Source organism: Vipera ursinii, assembly GCF_947247035.1.
Source record: "Vipera ursinii genome assembly, chromosome: 1".
In the NCBI taxonomy this organism is placed as follows: Eukaryota; Metazoa; Chordata; class Lepidosauria; order Squamata; family Viperidae; genus Vipera; species Vipera ursinii.
Window position 1 is genome coordinate 37,031,769 of NC_139512.1, and position 26,935 is coordinate 37,058,703.

The 26,935-nt window shown below is 36.7% G+C and overlaps 1 protein-coding gene across 5 annotated transcripts in view; it reads left to right on the forward strand.

The window, feature by feature from the left end:
- The window catches only part of BCL11B (BCL11 transcription factor B), a 150,571-nt gene that overhangs the window by 17,237 nt on the left and 106,399 nt on the right, over positions 1–26,935 (forward strand). For 3 of the 5 annotated variants that reach the window (XM_083349057.1, XM_083349054.1, XM_083349056.1), the window contains exon 2: positions 527–898. In XM_083349057.1, the coding sequence (XP_083205183.1) occupies positions 527–898 (372 nt within the window). The remainder of the gene's footprint in view (positions 1–526; positions 899–26,935) is intronic. The other 2 variants (XM_083349055.1, XM_083349058.1) reach the window with 1 other exon arrangement.

Sequence of the window (26,935 nt, forward strand, 5' to 3'; positions counted from 1 at the left end):
GAAAATTACACTCTATATGATCACCAAATAGTTGGAAAATATCAGAAAAATCAGTGATATAAAATATTTTCAATATAAATTTTTTTAAAATGGTGGGCTTCCATAGTCATAGTTCAATATTGTTTCTTGCTTTATAAAGACAAAAAGATGATTGGTTAGAGTTACTTAACTGGACCATAGATCAGCTGTTAGAACTTGATGTAAATCTGTGGCTCTGTTCAATGTATCCTACCAGTTTTAGTTCTGGAGGTGATTAACAGGTCTCTACTCTCCCCTGTTATTAATCCGCTATGGACTTTGATGGTTGATTCAGAAAAGCCTCATTAAATATGCTTATTATTTTGTTGTGCAGACAGACTTGATTGCAAAATGTACTCAGATCACTTGTGGAGACAAGCAGGGTGGGAAATAGATAAAAAATACAATTATATGAATATTTAAACCAATTGCTCTCAATTGTTTTCCCTTCTTTTTTTCTTTTTCCCTTTCTCCCTGACCCTCACCTTTTTTGGGTTTCCGAATGAAGCAGAGGCTGACCACGTGGACACTGCCATCATCACCCATGAGGAAGAGAGCCTAGCACTAGGAGAGCCAGTTGGGCTCAGCATTGCAGTGGGTGGAACAGACCCTGACCTATTAACCTGTGGACAGTGTCAGATGAACTTTCCCCTGGGAGACATCTTGGTTTTTATAGAGCACAAGAAGAAACAGTGCCATGGTGCTGGTGGTGCCTGCTATGAAAAGAACGTGGATAAGAGCAGTCCTCCCCCTCCATCACGCTCCGAGCTCAGGAAAGTGTCAGAGCCAGTGGAAATCGGGATCCAAGTCACACCCGATGAAGAAGACCGTGTTCTCACGCCTACAAAAGGAATTTGCCCCAAGCAAGAGAACATTGCAGGTACAGCATGTTTTATGTTCATTCATCTGTAGAGGTAGCCTTTCCTTGTCCCACCTTTTTTCTTGACATAATGAAAAATGTAAGATTGCCCATGAGCACTGCATGAGGCCATAACAGACTTTAAGGATCCTCTTGATTCTAAGCCTCAGAATCCACTTGATCCCAGTTTGTAATGGGTTTAGTTGGATCCTTGGATTGTGGAGTGCCCTCTGCAGATCTTTTGTTTTGAGTGATAATGTTTAGTCTGTGTTGTGCCAGATATTCCATATCTGTTATGATTCTCCAATCTGAGAAGTCAGATACTGTCCCTTAAGTCATCTCCTAATCCCATCTTTGCTTGCATTAAATAATTCATTGACTTTCTACTGATAATTCTCAGCTCTGTGGATTGGCACAGACACTTAAGGAACAGGTACTTTCACATTTTGCAGACCAAAAATAAGACAAAAAGATCCTAGAAATTAATTTTTTAGAACACTTATTTGAACTTGCATATTTTTCCCAATGAGAATGGTGTCGTCATGATGATAGTTGCCTAATCTTTAGCTTTGAAAGTATGGTAGCCAAAGTATACACATAATATTTTTAAAGGGTAGAGAGAATATCAATGAAAAGCAGTGATGCATAATAAGGGGTGAAGACATCACATATGTGGGGAGGTCAGTTACTACCTTTTTTTTGTATTTCATGTGTTGTAGAGGTTTTTGTTTTGGTTCTTATAACCATGTTGAGCCTACTTTAAGAAATATGGCAGAGTTTTTGTGCATTTCCTACCTCAAAATGGTGGAAATTGCCACTGATTTGGGGGAGTTAAGGTTTACAAGAGGCTTGTTGAGAACAGAAAAGATGTTGAGGAGCCTGTACCTCATATCAGATTGCTCAGCACTGTTTGATATTTTACAGAAGGCAGCCTTCCCATAGCTTAGTACTACTTAGCTATTTCTTTGGTAAATATCTGTACACAGTGTTCAGGCAGAAGAATATCAGGACTATATAAGCGGATAATATTTTGTTGAATTTTAAAGTAGTTTAATAGAGATGCATTTAGTGTGTGTTTTCCAGAATCTATATGAAACAGTGGGAGAACAGGGCAGTTGTTCAATGGGAATACAATATATTTCTGAAGAAAGGGATAGTTCAGTCCTACAGATATAAAACAAGGTTAATTTGCATAATCCTTCTCTTCTCTCTAGTATGTTATTCAATATGTGTGTATGCATGCGCACAAACACATATATCTATTAAAAGGACATAAAAATTAATACAAACTAATCTAGAATAAAGAAAACAAAGAAAAAGAGAAAGAAAAGAAAAAAGACATAAGGGTACAAAGGAAAAAAAAATAAAAATAAAAAGGAAGTTTCTGATTTCCTTTGCAGAAAATATAAGTATGACTGCAGTTACCTCTTACTGTATAATTTAAAAAGCCCACTGTTTTCTATTATCCATTTTTTCTAATCATTAAAATCACAACTCATGTTATTTTTTCCCGTTTCATTGCAAAAAAGTTTATAAGGGTTTTCAGTCAGCCTTAAATGCATATATTGTCTTTTCTCTAATCAAGGAAGTCAGTTTAGCCGTCTCTGTAAGTTTCATCATCTTCACCTATTACAGTGAAGTGTATAGTGTATCGTGTCTATTATGGATGGTGTCTTTTCCACTCTTTGAGCATATCACACTGCAGTTCTCATATATAAAACTAAGTTTCATGACTTTTTTCTAGTTGTCTCTCCTTTAATCTCAAAAGAAAAGTCTTTGGTTTCTATTGTAAATTTGTGCTTAAAACTCTTCTGAATTAGTGTATTTATTTGTATCCATTTTTTTTGGCTTTTTTGCATGTCCACAATACATGATAAAATGTCCCACATGTTGTTCACGTGTTGTTTTGGTTAGGCTGTTGTTCCGGTGGGATGGTATTGTGATTTTAAAGTGAAGATTCTATAGGTTTTTACCCATACAAATCTGCTGTTCTCTACCACATTCTTAGTTTTGCATTGCAGACAGAACAGTATAAAACTAAACAAGCAAGTTCTGGCTTACCTAGAACTGATCTTATTGGTTTCATAGCCTTTGAACAGGCCTGCAACTTCTGATGTTTAGGTGTTCCAACATTTCTAAGAAAAAAAGAGTTGTATAAATAATTATGCATTCTTTGTTTCTGAAATTATTTTTTGCTAGTAAAGAATAAAATGAATGTGAACTAGTCTGAGGTCACAAGAACACAGTATTTTTATTTCCACAGTGTTTGGAATGTTCTTGTAAAAGTGCACAGACATGTAGAGGCCTTCCCGAGACTGTTCAGGGAATGAGTACCCTGCACTTAGCTCAGCCGATGACCACATTATTAAAGAGGCATTACAGCAGGGGTGTCAAACTTCCAGTCTGTGGGCTGGTTGCAAGAGGTGGAGGCCGCACCCACTCCAGCTCCAGCAATGCGAAAAAAGTCTCGATACATCGTGACACATCAAGTATTGCGGCGAGTTTGACACCCGTGCATTACAGAAAGTCTGGCTTGCTAGGAAAAATTGACTTGGATTTTTTTTCCTTTTAAGCTCTGAATAATTATCATAAATGTACCTGGCCACTAATCAAGCTGAAATCAATTGAATCTTATTTTAACAATTAGACAACAGGCTACAGCTGAATGTATTGTCTCTAGCAGGATAGAAACCTTCATGACTTGTCAATCCATTTAGAGCTTCTGGGAGTTATAGACATAAGAGCTGAGGAACTTCAGGAACTAAGAACTATTGCTCAGGGACCCTGGACTGATTAGCAGAGAGACAATGGCTTTTGTGTTGGACTTGTTTTATTTTTAGAAATGTCCAGTCTTCTTTCATTTGTCCACTGCTTCGGCTTTAGCAGACTTTCTCCTGATAATTCCTAGGCCTTGAAAGGATTTCTCTGGAGTTTTGAGGTAGGGCTAGAAAAGACTGAAATCATGGATAATTACTGCTACCCAACACTGATATCTGCTAACAAGAGAAATCAATGATCTGACTTCATATAAAAAGATTCCTATACTTGTAAGTTGTCTTATAAAAGACATATCCCACATTTTCACTTATACAGGTAATCCACGACTTAGGATCACAATTGACTCCCAAATTTCCATTGCTTGGCAAGACAATTATTAAATGAGTTTTGCCCCGTTTTACGACCTCTCAGTGATAAATGAATCACTGTAGTTGTTAAGTTAGTAACATGGTAGTTAAGTGAATCTCTTTTTTATTTTGTCAAAGTACAACATGTGTACATTGAGATTAGCTGAGCCTCCCCCCGTGCTCTCTCCCCCCAACACACAGTGACAACAAACCCTCCATCCTTCCACACCATGTGAACCAACAACACCACACACCGGCCTCTGGCTTCCTCATTGACTTTGCTTGTCAGAAAGTCACAAAAGGTGATCGCATGACCCTAGGACACTGCAACTGTCATAAATACATGCGAGTTGCCAAGTGTCCAAATTGTGATCATGTGACCATGGAAATGCTGCAGTGGTCGTAAGTGTGAAAAACAAGTGAAAAATAAGTCATTTTTTTCAGTGCCATTGAATGGTCACTAAATGAATTGTTATGAGTCAAGGAGTATCTGTAGTAGGTTTTAAGTTAGGCTTCCTAATGCCAAAGCTAAGACATTGAATCTGTTATATTAAAGTTGGAAGATATGACAACTTCAGTGAAAGGTAACCTAATATATCTCTATTTTTACATGTAAAACTGTCACTTTGAGTCAGGCTTGACTCAAGTCCATGCAGTTTTCTTGGCAACATTTTTGAGTGTAGTTTGCTATTACTTTCTTCTTAGAGCTGAGAAAGAGAGACTATGAAGTTTCTTAATTGGCTTCATGCCTAAGTCAGAACTAGAACTCATAATCTTCAAGTTAACAGCACAACACCTTTAACAGGTACACCAAGGCATTGGACTAGAAGTGGAGAGATGTGAATTTTACTCTTGCCTTGAGTATGGGTGCTAACTGGGTGGTTTGGTGCTATTTCTTTCTCAGTAAGGGGTAAATGGTGAGCCCCTTCTGAAAATATTGCCAAAAAAACTTCAGAGACCCGTTCATATAATCGCCAAGAATCAAGACTGATTCAAAGACACAAACCCACCCCCCAAACCTTTACACAGGCATAATCTGTGTAACATGATTGGTAAAAGAGTTGAATGAATTTGTCCTTAACTTTCAGACTTCACAAATCACAGGGCAGCTATGGAATTCACTTTCAAATTGTGGAAGTTAGTTATACCTGCACATTTACGTTTTGCACCCTTAAGGGTTATTTTTCCCTATATGCTGTGTTTAATTTTGGATCCTATTCCAGCCTTTTAGAATAAGAGATGTCTGTTGAATATGCAGCAAGAACCCCTTTGTAGTTTATCCATAAAAAATGACATAAAGAAAAGTTCTTTTTGAGCTGAACTTGCTCTTCCTGGTGATTTAAAGAACATATGCATGGAATTTCCTTGGATTATGAGGAATTCCTCTTTGATAACAATGGATATTTTCCTTTCGATACAAATATTAGCTTTCAGAGAGTGAGTCTCATCAGAAATAATATGGAAAAAAATAGTTAAACTTCTCATTTTTTTATTAGAATCTACTATGATTCTTCTCAGAAACACAGCCACTTGTATTCTTTTAAGAAACATGATGCAAACATGAGCTTAGTATAAACTTTAGCTTCACCCTTTTCATATCGTATAAGAGAAAACTCAGAGGAAAATTATGGAGATAAGAGCTGGTTTCGCTCTTAACGGCAGGAGTACATGAAAACCAAATTTAAACTTTGCTTCAATGATTTCCCTTATTTATTTTGGTATTGCTTTTATGTCCTGCCTTTCCTGTAGAGGCTCAAGACTGAAAAATGGTGATTACCCCTCCTTTTATTCTTTCAACAACAAACTTGACAGGTATACAGTTATCCAGTGAGCTCCTTGGTTAAGTATGGATTTGAATTTGAATCTCTTTGGTCCCAGTCCAGCTGCTTAACTACCCTACCATATTGACTCTCCTGGGTAATCCTTTGCTTTCTTGTATAAACATGAAGACTTGACATTCATTTCCATGGGAAAAAATAAGATGGTTGTCCTTGGAGGCCATGAGCTCTGTGTGGTACATGTGCCCACATGCAGACTCGTCAGCATTGATCCTTGCAATATACATCTGTATGAATCATACCAATTCTTCTATATACTTCAGGCCTTTGGCTAGCAATTATATTTTGGTAGCCACGTTCTCCATCTATAAAACCTCTAGTTTTATGAGGTTGCCTTTTATTTTGGTTATCTTCAGCATACTTTCACGTTCAGCATGGCAAGTCTGCAAGTTAAAAAAAACCCCATTACTCTTGGTATAGAGAGAACGAGTAAGAAGATACTAAGCATACCATTAAAAAAAAAAGGAGAACTGGAGGTCTTGATTTTTTTCTCCAAGCTAAAGCAAAGATAAATATGAAATGATTGAAAGATTTTGGATCTGAAAATAAAATAAAAATATGTGCTTCATTTGATTTTTCCCTATCCAGGATTCAAATTCCTTTGGTAAAAGATGGCATTAAAATTAGGGTCAAAGCTCAAGTTCAGTATTGTTCTGTTATATTAGTGAAAGATTTTTGCTCACCTTCTCCCCTTTTTCTTTTTCTCTTTCTTCTTTTAAACAGCACAGGATAGTTTTCAATAGTAGGATAAAAGCTTCATATTACAGCCATGGAGGATAGCCATGAAAAAAACCCCTACAAAAGTCATTCACTGAAAAGGCTTTAGTGGGATATACCAAACCCCTTATTTATTTTTCAATAGAAAGGCTTTCTGCATTAGCCAAGAAAATCAGAATCTGTATTTAACACTAAAGGTATTTCCCAGTGAGAGTCTGTAGAGCATTGTTGTTAGATTTGTTAAAAAAAGAGAGACTAAATACGATTTCATAAAAGGGAAACTTAATCTTTAAGGCAGCGCACTCTCTCTCTTTCTCTGTACCCCCTCTCTACTTTCCTACCTCCTCTTTTTTTGGTAATCAGCAGCCTATAATATTTTCACTTTCTCTATGACAAAAGATATTCTTAGGCTTTTCTGTGCTACGACAGGAAGAATGAAAACTTCTTTATTCTACTAAGAAATATGTAAAATAATAGAAGAATAGAGGAGATAATATTTGTTGGAAGCATTTAAAATGTTATTTTAATCAAAGACACATAACAATTGACATGCTATGTCAGCTAAAAGGAGACTGTAACATTTGAACTGCAAACTCTGTTCATATTTATATTTTACTTTTTCTGCTCAACCAGCACTTTAAAACAAATTTAGAAAAATAAATAATTAAGAGAAGAGAAATAAAGATTAAAGAATAAAGGGGGAAAACATCAGTGCCTCAAATGTGTAAAAGTAATTGAATATGGCAGAAGCATTAATTATTTGAGCTTAATTGAATTCTGAGGACTGCAGCCATTGCATTTCAGATAGACAAGCTCTGTTTATTATTTCTTGTGTGTAGATTAACAGTAAAGGAAAGTAGATAAGTTTCCCTTATTTCTTGAAAATAAATCTGTCAATTCATGTGAAGAGCAAGTTGTTCAAACATAACTGAGTCTTTAGGTTGGAAGAGGAAAAAACAGAAATAGCTTAAGAATTGTCCTTAAGAGTGTAGTTACTTTTTTCAAACTCATGCCATTTTCTTAAACTTTCTTTCCCTCAGAGGGATGTATGAAAGTTGCTTTCATTGCCATTCCACCCTCCCTACCACCTTTCCACGTTCTGGCATAACCAGATGAAGTTCTGGGTTTGGCTGAAATGTTTCTACCTTTCTTTTTCTGGGTGGTAGAACAAATTGTGCGGTGCAATTAGTTCATGGGCAATACATTTCAAACAGCACCTGCAAGCACATTTGAATGTTCACACTTATTTTAACCTGCTCCTTCCACAGCTGCATCCTGACAGAATCCTAAGTGACCATATTCCTGTTGGTGCACTTGGTTTGAACTGGTATTTTTCTTATGACTACATTTCCTTCTTCCCACATGTAGCTAGTTTCAAAAACCCCTCTGTTTGGTGGTATCATAGTTGGTTATTTGTTGACAATATTACTTACTCATTTTGTAATCCTAATGAATGATCTGAAATTCACTGTTTTCCTTCCTAGGTCTCATTAGTATTGGACATTTTTTTGTATTAAAGGACAGTTTCCCCCACTTTTAGTTTTTTTCATGTTTTGTGTTGTGGAAAATGTTCTTATTCCATTTGTTTGAAAGTTTTTATAAAGTGATAAAAATGAGGCTGTCCTCGTGCACAAAAAATCAGAAGTCACTGATAAGCAATATAACTGGATAAATAAAACATGTACCCAATTATGAAGAAACTTTAAAGATATGGAGAGTGACGTTAATGTAAAGTATTTGGCTGACGAGAATAAATGGGGATATTTAATGTTGAACTTGTGACGTTCACATGATCTGGAGATCAAGACCTGAAAATCTTGCACGTTGGACCACAATATTGTCCAGATTTGGTTGGCCAGTTTATTTATTCACTATGGTGTTTGGATATTTTAAAATTACAGAAAGCCAACATTAAAACTACTCTGGCTGCCTAATTAATCTTTGTATTTACAACATTTTGCTGGGTTTCAGTATATGCAGCCAGATAGGTGAATAGAAACTCAGTGAAAATTATGGATGGAATCACGTGAGAATGTTAGAACATAAATCCTACGTTTTGCAGTGCTAGCAAATAATTGTACATAATGGTGCATATATCTATAGTGATAGCCCAATGATTAGTTAGAATTCTATTGTAGGCAATTCGGGTAGAATCAAGAAGGATGTCTAATTTAAAGAAGGTTTTCCATTATATACCATTGTATTTTCTTTAGCTGCTGATTTGTAATTTACGGAATGTGCTTTTCAGAAATAAGGATGTTCAAGAAAAGTACTGTCTATAGTAACGAGCTGATGAAATAATTGTGAGCTGAATGATTTCATTTAAACAAAATCATCTACAAATAGAAATCCATACTGTATTCCAGGTAGATCTCATGATGGTATACCATTTTGCATTCTCTCCAGATTCCTACCTCTTAAGGAGGTAGGAAACAGTGAAATAAAAATCCACATGATGTGTACATTGTTTTGAAATAGTTATCCCAGATTTCAGTCAGAAGTGTTTCCCAGCCTTAATGGAGGATGGAAGTTATTGAACTGAAGGCCTTTGGATTGACCTACCATTTATTCTTCCCCCTCCTTTCTTTCAATCACAAGACATAGAAAGCTGCTGAGTCAGCCTGAAGATCCTTCATACTGTTTCTATAAATAACAAGCAAGACCATGTTGGGAAATCTAACCTCTGGTACAAAGGCTTAGCCCTTTGTTACTGTGGTTCCTCAAACTTAGTACTTGGAAAATATAATGGCTTCACATATGCCTGGACTGAGGGTTTGGGATTTTTAATTTTTAGAATGTGATTTACTTGTTGGGGCTAATTTAATTTAATTTATTTTTAATCTTGTATATTGTGTTTTAACTGCCCTGTACATCGCCCCGAGTCCTTCAGGAGAAGGGCGGTATATAAATCCACTAAAATAAATAAATAAATAAATAAATAAATAAATATGGAAGTTTCTAGATGCTGTTGCCAATAATTGTTGACAGACCTATCCAATTTTGTGTACAGAATGGTCTAATTTTGTTCTTAAATCATTTAAAAACCCGTCTTTCATCAGTGCATATTACGGAAGCTGATTTTATTTATTATTTATTTGTTTATTTGTAGCATATGTAGTTTCCCATTTTAAAAAATCTGAAATCAGTTTATAATAGAATTATTTTTCTCCAAGTGCTATGAACTGTACATAATTTCTCTTTTGTCATATCCTCAGCAATTTTTCCTTCCTTCCTTCCTTCCTTCCTTCCTTCCTTCCTTCCTTCCTTCCTTCCTTCCTTCCTTCCCTCCCTCCCTCCCTCCCTCCCTCCCTCCCTCCCTTTTTTATTTTTATTTTTTTATTTCTGAACCTTAATTTAGTTCTGAGGGGATAGATTTCCTAAAAGATATATGGTAAAGCGATCTCCTTAATATAAAAGGATTGTGCTATTCATGCTTAAAAATTCAGTGACTTTTCAGAATTAAAAGGTTTTTTTTTGCTACAAATAAGAGCTCTAATACTTACATTTCATTTATATTACATATTCATATGGCCAGTAAGGGGGGTTTGATGTTATTTTCTCCTTTAGATAGAGAGGTGAAGAATGTAAAAAGTGGTAGGTAATTTTAAAAACTTAAAATAGGAGTGAGAATGCATGACACTGGGGGAAATGACATAGAGTCTTGAAAGAGACCAGAGGCCTGGCTGACACAAACGCTGAAAAAATGCACTTGATATTTTATGCAAGATCTTTTTTTTTGGCAATAGAATTGACAAATATATACTGCTCAAAAAAATAAAGGGACCACTTAAACAACACAATGTACTGTATTTAATAGTAGGATGTCTTACCTTGTGTTCCCTTTATTTTTTTGAGCAGTATATTAATAAATACGTGTATATGTAATGAAAAAAACCTCTGATTTCATGATGTTTTTAGAATTTTAAATTATAGTCCAGATTTCAAATTTGGTCTTTATAATAAGAATATAGACTTGGGTTCTTGTCACTGTTGCTCCAAAGTTGTCCTGTGTTGTTTCTACAATGTTCAGCTGAAATACAATTGAAATTGTCACATAGCATGTATTTTTGGAATTTAATTTTACAAACCTATTTTACATGCTTGGATGCTTTTCCAAATGAAATAACTTGATAAGAAAAAAAGATTCTAGCTTCTTTTGTTTTTACTGGCATTCAAGTACAGAGTTTTTTAATGTAGTGAATCTTCAAAAATTTTTCTCCCATTCCTCTTTCCATTGTCTTAAGGTGGAAATGGCAATTTAGGGCCATTTGATGGTTCTGATTATGTGCGTAGGTGCTTAGAAATTGAAACCTGTGGGGAAAGATTGCATCACATCTGTGTTTGGTGCAGTGTAGCAATGTTAACCTGCAGCTCACAGCAATAGAATGAGACAACATTTAGAGTTACGAAGACCAATGAAACCAGTAGTTGAAATTCATTAGACAGCTATGCTAATTGCTGCAAAGATTGTAGAAGATACAACAGAAAGTCAGTTTTTAGTCCGTTCACTAAAGCAGTAGTCTCTGCTTCATGAACAAAGTACCCTCACTATGTCTTGGACTATAATTCCCAGAATAATTAGCCAATATAGGAAGAGTATAGGCTGATAGTTCCAATATTTAATGAGGGTGTCAGACTTTTTTTAGGGGAGGGGAGTAGAAACAGAACACAAACATGCACACATCCACACACACGAAACGAAGAAAGATAGTAGTGGGTGGGAGTTAAGTATCAAAAAGAGGGTTACAATGCAGCCCCTGTCCTATGAATGTTTAATCTAGTTATTTAAACAATTAAGCTGCTAAAGAGGCAAATAAATCACATATATGTACTGGAAGCTAAACATTGTCATATGTTGCTGTGAAAAGAAGCTGTTTGATATATTTAGAATTGTTATTTTTCCTCCAAATTAAGTAAAATACATGTGTGTTGCATGAGTGACTGTTACCTCAGTGGCATGGATTAGCTTTCCTTATGACAGCCAATTATTATTGCTGTCTACCTAGAGACAGTCATTTACATTGTGTACCATTATGGATTCAGGCACCCCATATTAACTTTTGGGAGTCAGATAAGCCATAATGGCATCTTCAGTAGATAGCAGAAAAAGGCATGCTGCTAGATATATTGGAAAGAATTATTTTGAGTTCCTGCAGTAGCAGACAGATTGAAATCAAAGGGCTGAGAAAGCACTCAACTAGTGCTCTATGCTGGGTAGTAGTCAGGCAAAGGGAGCGTGGAAAGTGATATGTGTGTGTTGGTTAATGGTGTTAGGACTGAGCTATAGACAAGGACTAGAAGAGAATCAAGAATTATCCTAGGAAATTAGACCCACAGGACAAAACTACCAATTACAGGAGTTGTTTACCACTTAAAGCAGCTTCATAAAGTGTTGAATGTTTTAATTTTAGCAGATGTAATCCTTGATAGCTGGGAGATAATCCACAGTAGCCAAGGCTGAGATAATCAAACCCCATCTACAGTGTTATGTCCAGTTCTGGATATCACCTTTTAAGAAAGGTTCAGAGAAAATGGAATAGTGTAGTGCAGTGCTTTTTTGGTGAAAAAAAAATGGTGCTGGAACTCACATCATACAACCTGCCTTGCCTACCCTACAAGATTTACCTTTGTAGTTGGAAAAAAACCCCTTCAATTTTTAGTGTATCTAAAAAAATAGGATTTTGTTCAAGGTAAGTTAATACTAATAATGTTACCATGCACTGTGTGGCTTTAAACCACAAGAAGGCATTTTTATTAATCTTTCGGGACATTTATCACTGGCATACCCATTTAGTTTAATGAGTGGAAATGTCAGCTTTCTATGTGGAATGAAATTGGCCCAATAAAACAAAATTTGTTGCTTGTAAAAGATTGAATTATTTTTAAGAAGTTGTCAAACAAGGTGGAAAAATATACATTTGGAGTTTAATATGGATATTGACTTGAAACAAATTAAAGTTGAAACTTTGTCAGTGAACAGATTACTTTTAATTTACCTTTAAATTAAGTCCAATTTAATAAATAGATCTGATTAAACCTTATACTGTAGGTCTACCTTTACATCTGACCAATACATAATTAATATATATTATTGATAATAATACCTCCAAATCACAAGACATTGACTTTATTCTTATTCTTCCCGTCTGCAGTTTGAATATAAAGTATAAAAGACTAAAAAGAGATTTTTGTAGACCTCCCAGCCTTTGAACTACCCAAGGAACTGAAACAGCAAAGTTTCATGGTCGGGCAAGCTTCCACGCCAGCCGCCTTTCTTTCCTCTCGCTTCGCCTCTTTTTAATCTCACACACACACCCCACCTCTGTAAGGGAAGGCAAAAGGCTCACTCACCCTCTCGTGAAAAATGGCCACCATGTTTACGTGTGTCCCACCACCATCGGCTTCCACACCATATGGTCCAATCCAGCCAATCAAGACACACTCTGGCTATGGTGCTCCGGCACCACATGGCTCCTCCTAGAGGAGGCGAGAGCGCCGGAGGGGACCCCGCTTCACCATACCGCCAGCAGGGCATTTTCAAAAACGAGGATAGGAAGGGAAACAATAGGAAAAGAACGCAACTCTGGAAAATCCGTCAAAAAAGGTGACAGAACTCTGTTCCAGGGTGTTCTATGACACAAAAAAAAGCCCTGGTGTAGTGAACATTAAGAAGGATTGAAAATGTAAGGAGGACAGATTGAAGGAATTGAATATATTCCATTTTGGAAAAGATGAGTGAGGACTGTAATAACACTTTTCAAATATACAAAAGGTATGGTTACTGTGACTTAGCCCTCACGTTTTATTCTCACAACTATCCTTTGATAAGTTAAGGCTAAGACCCAGTAACTAACCAAGATGTACAATACTTTTATGTCAGAAAGCTGAACTTCACATTATCATAATTATGAAGTGTGCTGCTGTCCTCTTTTTTACTTGAAAGCAAGTATGTGGGGCTCTGATCTGAATTATAATCACAGCACATGGAAGTGGATAATTTAGGATTCCTTCCCCAAAGCCACTTCCTTCCTCAAATTCGTTTCACATGGAAGGGTTTAAAGGAAGGATCTCTATTGTGGCCTCTTGTTCTTTCTTTGAAGCAAAAAGACAAAAATCAGTAGGTATAATCAAACAACAATGATGTCCTATATCACAAAAATATCTCTTTGGTCTGGCATCAATGCTACAGAGACAATTCCAGGCTAACAGCCTCAGTTTGAAATGATCATCTGTGCTTTTATAATTGAAGGCTCTTCGCTTATTGTGTGTGGGAGAAGTGAAATTGGCTAATTAGTTGCTTCTGTCTTACACGCTCCTGGCAGATTTATGTTCATAGTACAGAAGTAGACTAGCCACAAGCAGGTGTCAATGATATAATCTTCTGTTGCATTGTATTATGTATATAACTAGCACAAATCATACTTTAGCATATGGTGACAAAGGGAAGGCTAGCGTACTGCATCCTACTGGTCACCCTCCATCTCCCTTTTGGGAGAACTTACCTAGGCAGAGTTTATAGTTCACCAGTATATTTTCTGTATAAAGACTTTGAAGTGAGGGAAACCACTGGGAGGTGAGAATTCCAGACCACATATGTTTATAGAGCAACTTTATCTCTACTGGCTTTGGATTCTATTTTCTCAGCTTATCTAAATGAAAATGTGTTAGATAAGAGAAACAAGCAGGACTACTTATTGTTTTGTGGGATAGAGGTAACAGAGGGATGAATCTGTCAATTTTATGAGTACTGTATACACTTATGGGTAAGCCAACCCTCAATTTTTTTCACCAAAATACCATGACAAATGTACCAGTTGCAGATAGGCCAATGACATTTTGGTTAATAATGTGAGGGTCTGTTTATTTGTTTATTAAATTTATATGCTGTCCATCTCACTGTTGAAATGATTCTGGGGCTTGTATGAAATATATGGATACTTCAAAAAAGTATTATAACAATAATAGTAATATACTGTACCACAGTATAGCCTCATAGATAAGCCCGTCTGTGGATAAGCTGAACCCAATTTTTGCTATTTATTTTAACACCTAAAATTTTTGGCTTATCTATGGGTGTGTATTATTATTATTATTGTTAATAATAATAATAATAATAATAATAATAATAATAATAATAATAATAATAATAATAATAATAAGTTGGAAGGGACCTTGGAGGTCATCTAGTCCAACCCCCTACTCAGGCAGGAAACTCAGACAAATGGCTGTTCAGTCTCTTCTTAAAAACTTCCAGTGTTGGAGCATTCACCGCTTCTGGAGGCAGTTTGTTCCACTGGTTAACTTCTACTGGAAGTTTCTCCTTAGTTCTAGGTTGCTTCTGTCCTTGACTAGTTTCTATCCCTTGCTTCTTGTCCTGCCTTCAGGTGCTTTGGAGAATAGCTTGACTCTTTCTTCTTTGTCGCAGCCCCTGAGATATTGGAAGACTGCTGTCATGTCACCCCTCGTCCTTCTCTTCATTAAACTAGACATACCCAATTCCAGCAACCGTTCCTTATATGTTTTTGCCTCCAGTCCCCTAATCATCTTTGTTGCTCTTCTCTGTACTCTTTGTACAGTCTCAACATCTTTTTTACATCGTGGTGACCAAAACTGGATAAAGTATTCCAAGTGTGGCCTTACCAAGGCATTGTAAAGTGGTATTAACACTTCATGTGATCTTGATTCTATCCCTCTGTTAATGCAGCCTAGCACTGTGTTGGCTTTTTTGGCAGCTGCAGCACACTGCTGGCTCATATTTAAGTGACTGTCCACTAGGACTCCGAGATCTCTCTCACAGTTACTACTATTGAGCAAGGTACCACCTATACCAGGGGTAGGCAACCTTGGCTCTTTTATGACTTGTGGATGTCAACTCCCAGAATTCCATGAGTCATAAAAGAGCCAAGGTTGCCTGCCCCTGACCTATACTATACCTGTACATTTGGTTTTTCTTGCCTAAATGTAGAACCTTACTTTTTTCACCATTGAATTTCATTTTGTTAGATAGTGCCCAGTGTTCAGGTCTGTCCAGATCCTCCTGTATCTTAAGCCTGGAGTATTGGCTATTCCTGCCAGTTTGGTGTTGTCTGCAAATTTGATGAGTTCCCCATGTATCCCCTCATCCAAATCATTAATGAAGATGTTGAAGAGCACTGGGCCCAGAACAGAGCCCTGGGGCACCCCACTACACACTTCCCTCTATGTAGATACAGTTCCATTGAGGACCACACCCTGAGTACGGCCGGTCACCCAGCTACGAATCCATCTGGTGGTGATGCTGTCTAACCGACATTTTTCTATCTTATCAAGTAGTAGGTTGTGATCTACTTTATCAAATGTCTTACTGAAGTCCAAGTAAATTATATCTACAGCATTCCTGTGGTCCACTAATTTTGATTCTAGAAATTCTAGAAATTTTAGAATTCAAATTATCTCAAATGTGGGGCCCAAAATTTTAAAGCATGGAGAAATTTTATTTACCTATTTTATTTGTTAAATTTTATTCTATCTTTCAGAACTAGAAATTTTCCCCACTAACTTACAACCCACTAAATACTGATTAATTAAATAAATACAGTAAAATACAGTATTATTAAATACACTATACACGTACCATTTTCTTGCCTATTTTAACTTGTGTTTCTATTCTGTTTTTTATGGCACTGTTTTTGATAGGTTGGACTGCTTTTTCCCTTTGTGTAAAGACAGATGCAAAAAACGAGTTAAATAGTTCTGCTTTCTCCCTGTTGCTTGTCACCTTCAATTAATTGAATTTGAGAGCTTTTATTTTCTTTTTTTTTAAAAAAAAAAACACCCAGCACTAATTGTTGTAGACTGGTGTATGTTCCTCCAGATATATAAATTCTAGTTTGCAATTTTGTCTAATGTGTATAGCTTTCCTATTTGTCTTAATATATATTTAGGTACACTTTTTCAATGAACATGCATATTTTTGTATAACTTTACCTTAACATGCATTTTATTCTCTCTAATACTGTGGAATGGTGGAAAGAAATTATGTAAAAGTGGTTGGGACTCTTATCTTAATGTTGGCAAGATAATTTTCAGATATGGGCCAGGCTTGGTATAGTAGAAGAAACTAACAAAAGAAATGTTGAGTTAAAGGGCCAGAGAAGGAGGAAAAATACTTCAGTACATCTTTATAGGAAAAGCAGTTGGACAATGGCTTGAGATGTTGATAATCCATTCCCTCCTGGCCCAGAGGGTATATGTAATGCACCCCATGCTTCCCATTGCACATGGAAGCATTAGACACATTTGGCTATTGGAAAGGATTTCAGAAACTATGCTGTTGCATATTCCCCATATCTTGCTTCATAATTGGCAAACTGTAATTGCAAAATTCAAAGAACTGCATGTTTCAGATACGTTTTTATTCACATAATGGTTTAAAAATGCAAAATTACACAATAATACTCCTTATCCATGTACTATATGCGAAAAAAGACACAGGATTAGAGTGTTGGGTCTAACCTTATAATTCTGCTTTATATATTAAATAGCTTTGAAACATGTATGCTACTTTTAATTACTATTCTGCTCACTATTGGCATCAGCCATAGCTAGCTGTTTCATTATAAAGTTAGCCTGTGTACTAAAATGAGGCAGTGGGAATAGTGTATTAATATATTGTTTTTATATTCTGCCCCATAATACCACTGTCATCTAATTTTATAGAAATTAACTCATTCTAAGCGATCTTACTCAAGAAAATACAGAGATTATATACAATGCAGATGATTATAACAGAATCACTTAACTGTCCTGATGATAGTGTTATTCAGACTTACAGTGCATCCAGATGTATATAATTGCAGCAATAAGCTTGCTATGAGACCATACTTATTATGTCTGTTCAAATGCCCATCTTTCTTGTTAGTTATTGAATAGCATACCTTTTTCCTGACCTTTTGAAGAGTCATAAGACTACTTTTTCCTTTCCTTCCAAAACATTTTTTCATGTTTTAAAATTCTGCATTTATATGTGTTAAGTAAAGGTAAAGAATAATCACATATGGATGGCTGTGTGGAAGCCTAAACTAGACTTTCTGGTTTGGTACATCTGAATGGACTCTGCAGTTCATTTTAGCTCTACTGATTTACATCAGCTACGGAGATAGTAAAAAGGTAAAGGTTCCCCCGCACATGCGTGCTAGTCATTTCCAACTCTAGGGGCCGGTGCTCATCTCCGTTTCAAAGCCGAAGAGCCAGCGCTTGTCCAAGGATGTCTCCGTGGTCATGTGGCCGGCATGACTAGACGCCAAAGGCACACGGAACGCTGTTGCCTTCCCACCGTAGTGGTCCCTATTTTTCTACTTGCATTTTTACGTGCTTTCAAACTGCTAGGTTGGCAGAAGCTGGGACGAGTAACAGGCGCTCACTCTGTTACGCGGCATTCGGGATTCGACCAGCCAAACTGCCAACCTTCTGATCGACAAGCTCAGCGTCCTAACCCATTGAGCCACCGCGTCTCCTAATTATTGTCTGACCCTATCCCATTCTTACCCATTTGTCATAAAATCTGGATTTTCAATGTCTCATGTCATCTTTTATTGTGGCCATTTTTATCTTGTTTTATCTAGGTTTTTAATTGTTTTAACTATGTGTTAGATTTTGTAAACTACCCAGATGGTCTATTGGAGTGAACAGCCACAGCAAATGTAATAAAGTTAATAAACCTTGTTCACATTTATACATTTCTTATGGATAAAATTGTATAATCTAATGTCTTTTGCGAAAGTCACTTTTTATTTTTAAAAGAGGCCATGTCCCTTGCTATTAAAGAGACACCAAAGAGACAAAAGAACAGGATTTGAAGTGTAATTTTGTCATTTTGACTGGAGCAGAATATTTGTTACATGAAGAATTCCTCTCCCTGTCCCCTTGGGTAGCAATCAATGGTCCGTGTATCAATTTTACATCTTTCTCGTTTATTAATGTATTAGAAGATAAGCTTGGCCCCCAGTTTGATACTCTTTCACAAGGCCCTGAAGACCTGGTTTGAGTCCATCAAATGCCTTATTTGACTGATTATTGTCTCGGCGGGGGGAATATTGTTTTTTATTGTTTTTTTTTATATTGGATTTTTATCTTTGTAAGCTGCCTGGAGTCACTGAGAGTAAGTTGGGCAGCTATATAAATTTTCTTAAATAAATAAATAACGATTTTAAGAAGTAATACCAACATGTCCAAACATTTGGAGTAAAATATTAGCAGTTTTGATGAATTGAGATCTCTTTTATACTATATGTGAGCATAATGTATGTATGAGAATTAATTGGTTGCAGTATGTCTTCCATCTTTCCGAGGTTGGTAAAATGAGGACCCAGATTGTTGGGGGCAATATGCTGGCACTAAAACTGCTTAGAGAGGACTGTAAAGCACTCTGAAGCGGTAAGTCTAAGTGCTATTGCTATGTCATTTATGTATTCTAGTATTGAAGACCTATATTCATACTGCACCTATATTCATACTGTCCAACCTTATTGTTTCAGAAAGAAAATTAATCGAATTTATTTACTGTTATTCATTCTTTCAGTTGGGAAATTGCATCTTAATGTAATTGGAAGTTCAAATTCTAGTGTTTGAAAATGTATACAGTTGGCCCTTATTTGCACCTTACATCCTTCATAGTTCATAGATTTAGGAATATTTCTACGTATAATATTGAAGAGGGATCCTCTTTTGATTCTTTCTTCTTATAAGCAATGGTATGACTTATTAATGGAGATCAAAACCAGGGGTTTTTGAATCCTTGTTGATGGATTGCTTTGCTGCTGGCTGACTGGCAAGTGACTAACTTGGTTACATGAAACCAAAGTAGCATTTGCTGGCACATGTTTTAATTTGGTCATATTTTGAATTAGATTAATCTTGGCATTTACTTTCTCTGTAATAAGGCTTCATGGTTATTTAATCTTTACAATACCAAGAAAGACTTGGATCTAGCCTTTATTCTGCTATAACAAAAGGTATCTGCAGTTCTTGTTCTCACTTTAGTCTACATCTTCACAGTTCCTTTTACCAATGCACTTTGGGAGATGGATTGTCAGCAGAAGAGGTGATCCTTCTAAATTAGGGGTGAATATTTTTTCCATAACAGAGCTAAATATTCTTCATGAGTTATTTTGGAGAAAAGATTGAGAAACACGCATTGATAGGTATAAATAACTGTTAAGGAAAGAGGTGATACTAGGCATGACACACTTTGCTGATGTATCACTCACAGGTTTGTCTCTTTTCTGAATTTCCCCTTTATGTTTGACCTTGGTTATCTCAGCTCACAATACTAAGAGAGTCTACTGCAATATATGTTCATTTGTGTTTTGCTTAACGCAATGCCACCATACCAGTGCATGTTGAAAATACATGTGTGATTGGGTCGTCTTTACAGTGAATGTGAAATGACTTGAGATACCATTTCAATCTGATATTTTGATAAATCATTGTTGGAAGTACAGCTGAATAAATAATACACAGTCATGTAAATCTTCAAATTGCTGCATGCAGTGTAGGTTTCCTGAAACCTAGAGATGGAGGCACTGAAGATTGAAATGTCCACGAATCAGCTAAGCAAATGAATCATGCTAAACTCAGAATCAGGAGCAGACAGATTAAGGTTAGAGAAACATATTTGTTCATGCATATAACCTCTTATTTGCACTTACTTTGATAGGAATAGCACATGCCCTTCATTCTTTATAATACTTAACTATAGAGAGCTGCTTTTGTATTCACCACCAATAGTTGTTGCTGTAATAGGAAAAGACCCAGGTTGTGCCTTATGTCATTTATTCCTCAAGAAAAAGTATTGGACAAAATTGAGATTTGAAATAAGGAATTCAAATTACAAGTTGGCTTAAGCATTATATGAAGTGGGTTATAGAATAGGGGTTAGGATTTTTTCCCCCTACTTTACAATGCTTGAAACTTATTTCTTTCTAACAGAACTTAAATATGTCTTACTATAATTCTTAAGAAATTTTATTCCAAATAACTGAGTAGATTCATTCAAATGACATGATAAACCATAACAGTGGCTAATTCCTTCCATCCTTCCATCCGTCCATCCAATTTATAATAACAAAAATTGACTTCAGTGACATACAGTAAAATAAAACATTTAACATACAAGATAATTATTCAGAAAAATTCAAAGTATTGCAATTAAAGGCTAAGAGAAGACAATGGACATCAGCAACAATAGAGTTACCTCAGTACCTTGCTGGTCCCCAGGAGCCCTAGGCATGATGGCATAATCAGGTTTTGAGGGACTTCCAGAAAATCAACGATACAGCCAATCTCATTTTGGGGAAGGAGAGGATGTTTCATAAGATGGGTACCACACAGAGAAGGCCTGTCTTTTGGGTCAAGTGTAGCTCCCTAGGAGATAGGACATGTAGCATGCCTCCTCTGCCAGTTTTGACAGGACAGGCAGTCCCTCAAATAACTCATACCATGGAGGATGTTAAAGATCAAAACTATCATCTTGGAGTTGGACCAGGAAGCAGACTGGCAACCATTGTAGCTTGTGGAGCAGGGGTGTCATGTATGCTGTTCTAGAGGCACATATCCAGATATTCTTCAAGGGCAGCTCCTATAGAGTATATTATAATACTCTAATCAGGTGCTTACTGGGGCATGAGTGACTGTGAGCAGACCTCCCCAATCTAGGAATAATATGTATCCTTTCATGTCATCTGGATCTTTTTCTGATGGTACAAGCTAAGAAACTCTTTGTTTGCAGATTACTTGCAGCAGGAATCAACTACATATAAACAAAGTTTGGGGACAGTCTTTGATTAGTTGCTCCCTGTAATACCTTCCAGACCACACAGTGAATTCCAAACAAATTACAGACAATCTTTTCCTAGTTGGGCTACTTGGGAAGTAAATATGTTATTGAAACATGGTTACAATGGGAAATCATTAGTATCTGTTAATATTTATTATATTTTTAAAATATTTTTATACTGTCTTTATTACCATATAAGTAACTCAAGGCAGTGAACATACAGAGTACTCTTTCCTTCTCCTATATTTCCCACAACAGCCCTGTTGAGAGAGAGCCAACTAGTCAAGTCACCCAGCTGGCTGGCTTTCAGATGCACACATGTGTGTATGTGTGTGCATCTGTCTGTCTGTCTGTCTGTCTGTTCTATCCTGTCTTGTCTGTCTGTCTATCACGTCACAATAATTAAATAATACTGCTTTGATTCTATAAATGTTTTGGTAATGTTCTGCTGCTACAGGTATTGTCTTTTTACCTAATTCTTTTAATTCAGGGTTTGGGGACCAGAGGGTTACAGATTGCAGGTTGAGCTGACTTTGGAGGTGGTTGGGGGGGGGCTTAAAGTTTTTAATGATATGTGAATTATAGCACATTACATGGCAAGGAATTATGAGTTTCCAGCAATTACTCACAGTGAGAACACTGAAGAGCCCTGCTTTAAGTAAATATATATTGATACCTTATGCTTAAGGGAAGCGGTGGCTCAGTGGGTTAGGACGCTGAGCTTGTCGATCAGAAGGTCGGCAGTTTGGCGGGTCGAATCCCGAGTGCCGCATAACAGAGTGAGCACCTGTTACTCGTCCCAGCTTCTGCCAACCTAGCAGTTCGAAAGCATGTAAAAATGCAAGTAGAAAAATAGGGACCACTACGGTGGGAAGGTAACAGTGTTCCGTGCGCCTTTGGTGTCTAGTCATGCTGGCCACATGACCACGGAGATGTCCTCGGACAAGCGCTGGCTCTTCGGCTTTGAAACGGAGATGAGCACCGGCCCCTAGAGTCGGAAACGACTAGCACGTATGTGCGGGGGAACCTTTACCTTTTACCTTATGCTTGTAGGTTGTATGTTGTACTATTAAGTTATGTTGACCCTGTACAGGTAGCCTTAACTTACAAGAGGGTGTAGGTTATGATGGATCTCCTTAGGGCTACATTCAGCCTGGATTTGAAGTTTTGATGGTTGCTCCTCTGAACAGTTACATGATCATATTTTGGGTGTTCAATAACCATGTGCGATCACATGACTATGATTTACATTTTTTTTGCTGTGCAGAAAAGATTGTAAAATACATGGTCACGTGTTGATTCATTTAATGATCAATGCAACTTACAATCACAATGCCAGGATTAATTATGTTGAGAACTACATTTAATATACATATGTATGTCATGTATGTGACTCCTTCTCTGTGGAATATCATCCTTGCAGTCACAAGATTACCCCCCAATTTGATATTCTTTTGAGAAGGCCCTGGACACATGGTTTTGCCAGCAGGTCTTGGAACTTCAAGATGATTTGGAGCCCATCAGGTGGTTTGTTTGATTGTTGTCAACAAGTGAGTGGGGGTTTATTGGATTTTGTATTTGGGATGTTATTTCTGTAAGCCACTTGGAATCACTGTGAGTGAATAAATTGGTGGCCATATAATTTTTTTCAAATAAATAAGTAAGCAAACTGGAACACAATTTAGATATTTTGTCTGTACTGTCAAGTTTTCTTCTGGTGCGCATAAGTGGTTTACATGATTAAATATCCTTCTAAACATCTCTGCGTGTATATATTTTAGGGCTGTGCATAGCTTAAAAATGCTTTGGAAGAAGCATTTTCAAAGATTGCTTGAGCGTAAAATCTAAGGCACTTCTTCCAGAGCATTTTTGAAATGTTCCTGGTTGGAAAATCAAGATGGTGCCTATGATTACTCAATCAAATCAATCAATCACTTTTTTACAGGAGTTACATGTGAAAAGGAAATGGGCCTTTGAGCATGCAGTTCTGGCCAACATCCTTCTCTGTGGATGATTGCATGTGTATTACATATATACATATGCGCACACATACATGCGCACGAGAATCTATTAAATTTGTTTTATACTTGAGTGAGTATTTTATAAACTGACCTGGAGGGAGTATTCAGTATTTCAGTTGATTGGTTCAAATTCAACATCAAAGCCTTTGTGGGCATCTGTGCAAAGAAAGTTACACACAATTACATAATACAGGACAGTAATTATTCATATTAACATATTGAATGTTTTGGAATGCATAGATGTAAGAAACATTGGTAGAAGATGATAATCACCAATTTGTCAGCTTTTCTCTTTCTGCTATTAAAAAAATCGAAAAAAAAAATCATAGGCCATTAATAATCAAACATGATATTAAATATAAAAGAAAAAGAAAACACAAATTCCTGGTATATATTATAAGGTAAGCAAAGATACTGTATTTACTGTTAACTAAGGATTAGTTGAAGAAAGTATACATATTGAAAAAGACAACAGTGCATCCCATCCTATGATTTTTGATAGAAAAACAAATGCTTTGACAACTGGGTGATTAATTAACAACTCTTGAATTATTTTTACATATATAAATAAATAAGTCTTAAAATCTTTGCCCCCTTCTTTCCTTGGCCCTGTGGGGAGTTCTTTCCTCGGAAGGAACAGGAGTTTCATGGTGGGTTCAAAATCTGCAAGATAGTGTCCGCTAGGCCACACTTCAAGCCCTGCCCCTTTTGTACAGTTAGGTTACCTCTCATAGAGCAAACAAGCAGTTATACAGCATATTTACAGAATATTTTCTGTCAGGTTTGTGTATGTATTTGTATTTGCATAAGAACATCTCAGGTTTCAGGGTTGTACTGAGAAGGGCATTGATTTTAGCTTTGAATTTTGAAAGTGTCAGTGATGAGGGGTGGGAGTTAAAAGCATGCAATCTATCCAAAGAGCGGAAGGGAGACGTTACTGTTCCCTAAACTGTAAGTAGAGGTAATATTTCTTAACCAAATTACACTTCCAGGTGACCAAGCTCACTGGAGGTTCGCAGAATGTTATCTTGTATGTTTTGTTGTGCATGTGTATGAATTATTATCATCAGACGCTTTTTTTCCCCTTTTCTTGAAAAGAGAATCCTAAAACCCATCATTGCCACTGACAAAAGGAGACATTTGGTGAATTGCAGGAATCTCAAAAGGAAAGACCATGGGTCTATTTAAAAAAAAAAATTGGGATATCTTGGGATTTAGTATCTAAGCTAAGGAGCTGAGCCGGAAATCCCAGCGATGTAATGAAAACAAAACGGACTTTTCACTTGCGCTGTGGCATTCTGGCAGTCAGAGTGCTTTCGTGTGCCAATGTTTTTATTGTAGGTTTTCTCGAGAGAAGTAGTGGAAATGAATTGTTAACCCCTTAACTGGAATAAATGCCTGGAATTGCAAGCACAGCAGCAGCAATAAAGTGCATTTGCCACTATTTAGCAGTCTAAGAGTGGGAGGCAGTGATGGAAGGGGCAGAGCAAAGCTTTCCCTCAACAAGTGGGGTGAATCAGTGCTGTGTTTAAAGCAATTGGTTCTTTTTGTCTGTCTTCCCTCCTCAGTGGTTCATTCATGCTCTACCATCTGTGTGGTGTATGCATATGCACGTGTGCATACATAGGCATGCATATATGTTTAAAAAAACGATAAACTGGAATATCCCCTGACATGACAGCTTCTTGATATTTGCTAATATCTTAAAATGCATTTACGATTAAATTTGTTTGAGCAAGAAAGGGGAAGTTTGCTTACTCAAGAAACCAGAATAGATTAAAGAAAACCTTACCCATATTAGAAGCATCATGTGCAGAGAACACAAATCTGTTTAAAAACATACATAAACAACATGCTGTATTCTTCTTTTACTTGTAAATTGGATAAGTTAAACTAATTAAGCTGTGCTTGCATGCATGCCTATATCTAGGGTTGGGGAAAAGAGGCTGGGGCCATCCTGTCTGTTGATTGTGCTGTGATTTTTTTGTGATTTTTTTTAACCTTTTGATCATGGCTACTGCATAGTAATTTAAGCCCCTCCTTCCCCCCTTCTCATTAGGATCTTTTATCTGCCTTTATATTAGCAAAACTGCATGGCACATCTTAATCTAGCCTTTAGAAATTGGCAAAGCAATTAAAATCATTCAACATCTCCCTTTTGCTGTCCCATACGCCTGTGTCTCCTTGTCTGGGTGGACCAGTCTCCAATCTTTGGAATTTCACCGCCTTGCATAATTTAGGCATAATTGTGCAGCTGCTAGAGGGGCCATGTCTCCCCAGCTGACCTTGGTCAGCATGCCTAGTTGTTGAATAGATGCTTTGCCTTCTTTCTTTCCACTTTGACAGCTCCCTCCCACCTCCTCCCTCCCACTTTTCCACCCTTTATACACACACTCCTTTCAGACTATTCCCTTTCAGTTTTCATTTGGAAAAATTGTTGATAGCTTGGGAAGGTCTGTTCATGGGGCTGATCATCATAATAAGGTTGATTGTGAATAATTCTGTTTCTCTTTTTTAAATATTAGAAGTCATTACACAGTCTTCTGCGAGGTGCTGCACTCTAATTTTGTAGTATTGTACACTGACAGACATGTTTTCCACTGGGTTGTAACAATAGCCAGGAGCTTTTGCTAGCTCTGATGCATTAGTCTATGGTGGCAAAGAAATCAGGATTCCTGTAGCATCTTTTTCAATTAACAAATTATAGTCACAAAAGGTGCTACTGATGTTTTGCTACCATAACTTTGGGTGTACTTGCATGGATAGGTGTGACTGAATACTTCATGGAAAAAAGCTAGTGTTGTAATTCAGTGTGGTTGAGTTAATGCAATCTTGTCTGAGATAATATATTTGGAATATTTAAAAAAGGACTTAAAGGCATATTTGTGAGAATTTATGCATATGTGTGTGTGTGTGTGTGTATGTATGTATGTGTATGTATATATATATATGTAGGTTATATGATATATCCTACACACAAAAGGGAAGAAGCAGCATATCAGGATTTTTTTTACCATAGAGCCTATAATATATTGTTCTTTATAAATAATTTAAAGCTTTGTGGTTTAAAACCAAGTTAGTCTCTGGTATCTAATCATTATCTAATCATATTAAACCAATCTGATCATAATCTAGACTATCTACACATAACACTGGTATAGGATTTAGCCTATGTATTTCTAAGCCTAAATTCTATTTTAATCAGCTTTTAATGAAGAGAATGCTTAATGTTAGTCTTCCCCTTCTGTACTCACTCATCTAGATACCAGTTTGAATGAATGCCACAACCATGCAGTTTCTTCCCTTTTGAAGAACAGGGTGAATCAGGTGCACAAACACAGAATGCCTGTAGTTATCATCCATGAGAGGAAGGATTGCACTCATTCAAACAATCAGAGACTTGCAAAGATAAGCGTATAGAGTCTTCTGCTTTGAGAGAGAGGTTCCTTTAACATTTTTTTCTATTTTCCCCACAATATTTACGTATAATATTCTTATTCTTCTGAGTAACTCAGAGAGAGATTGAAATTTATTTTACACTG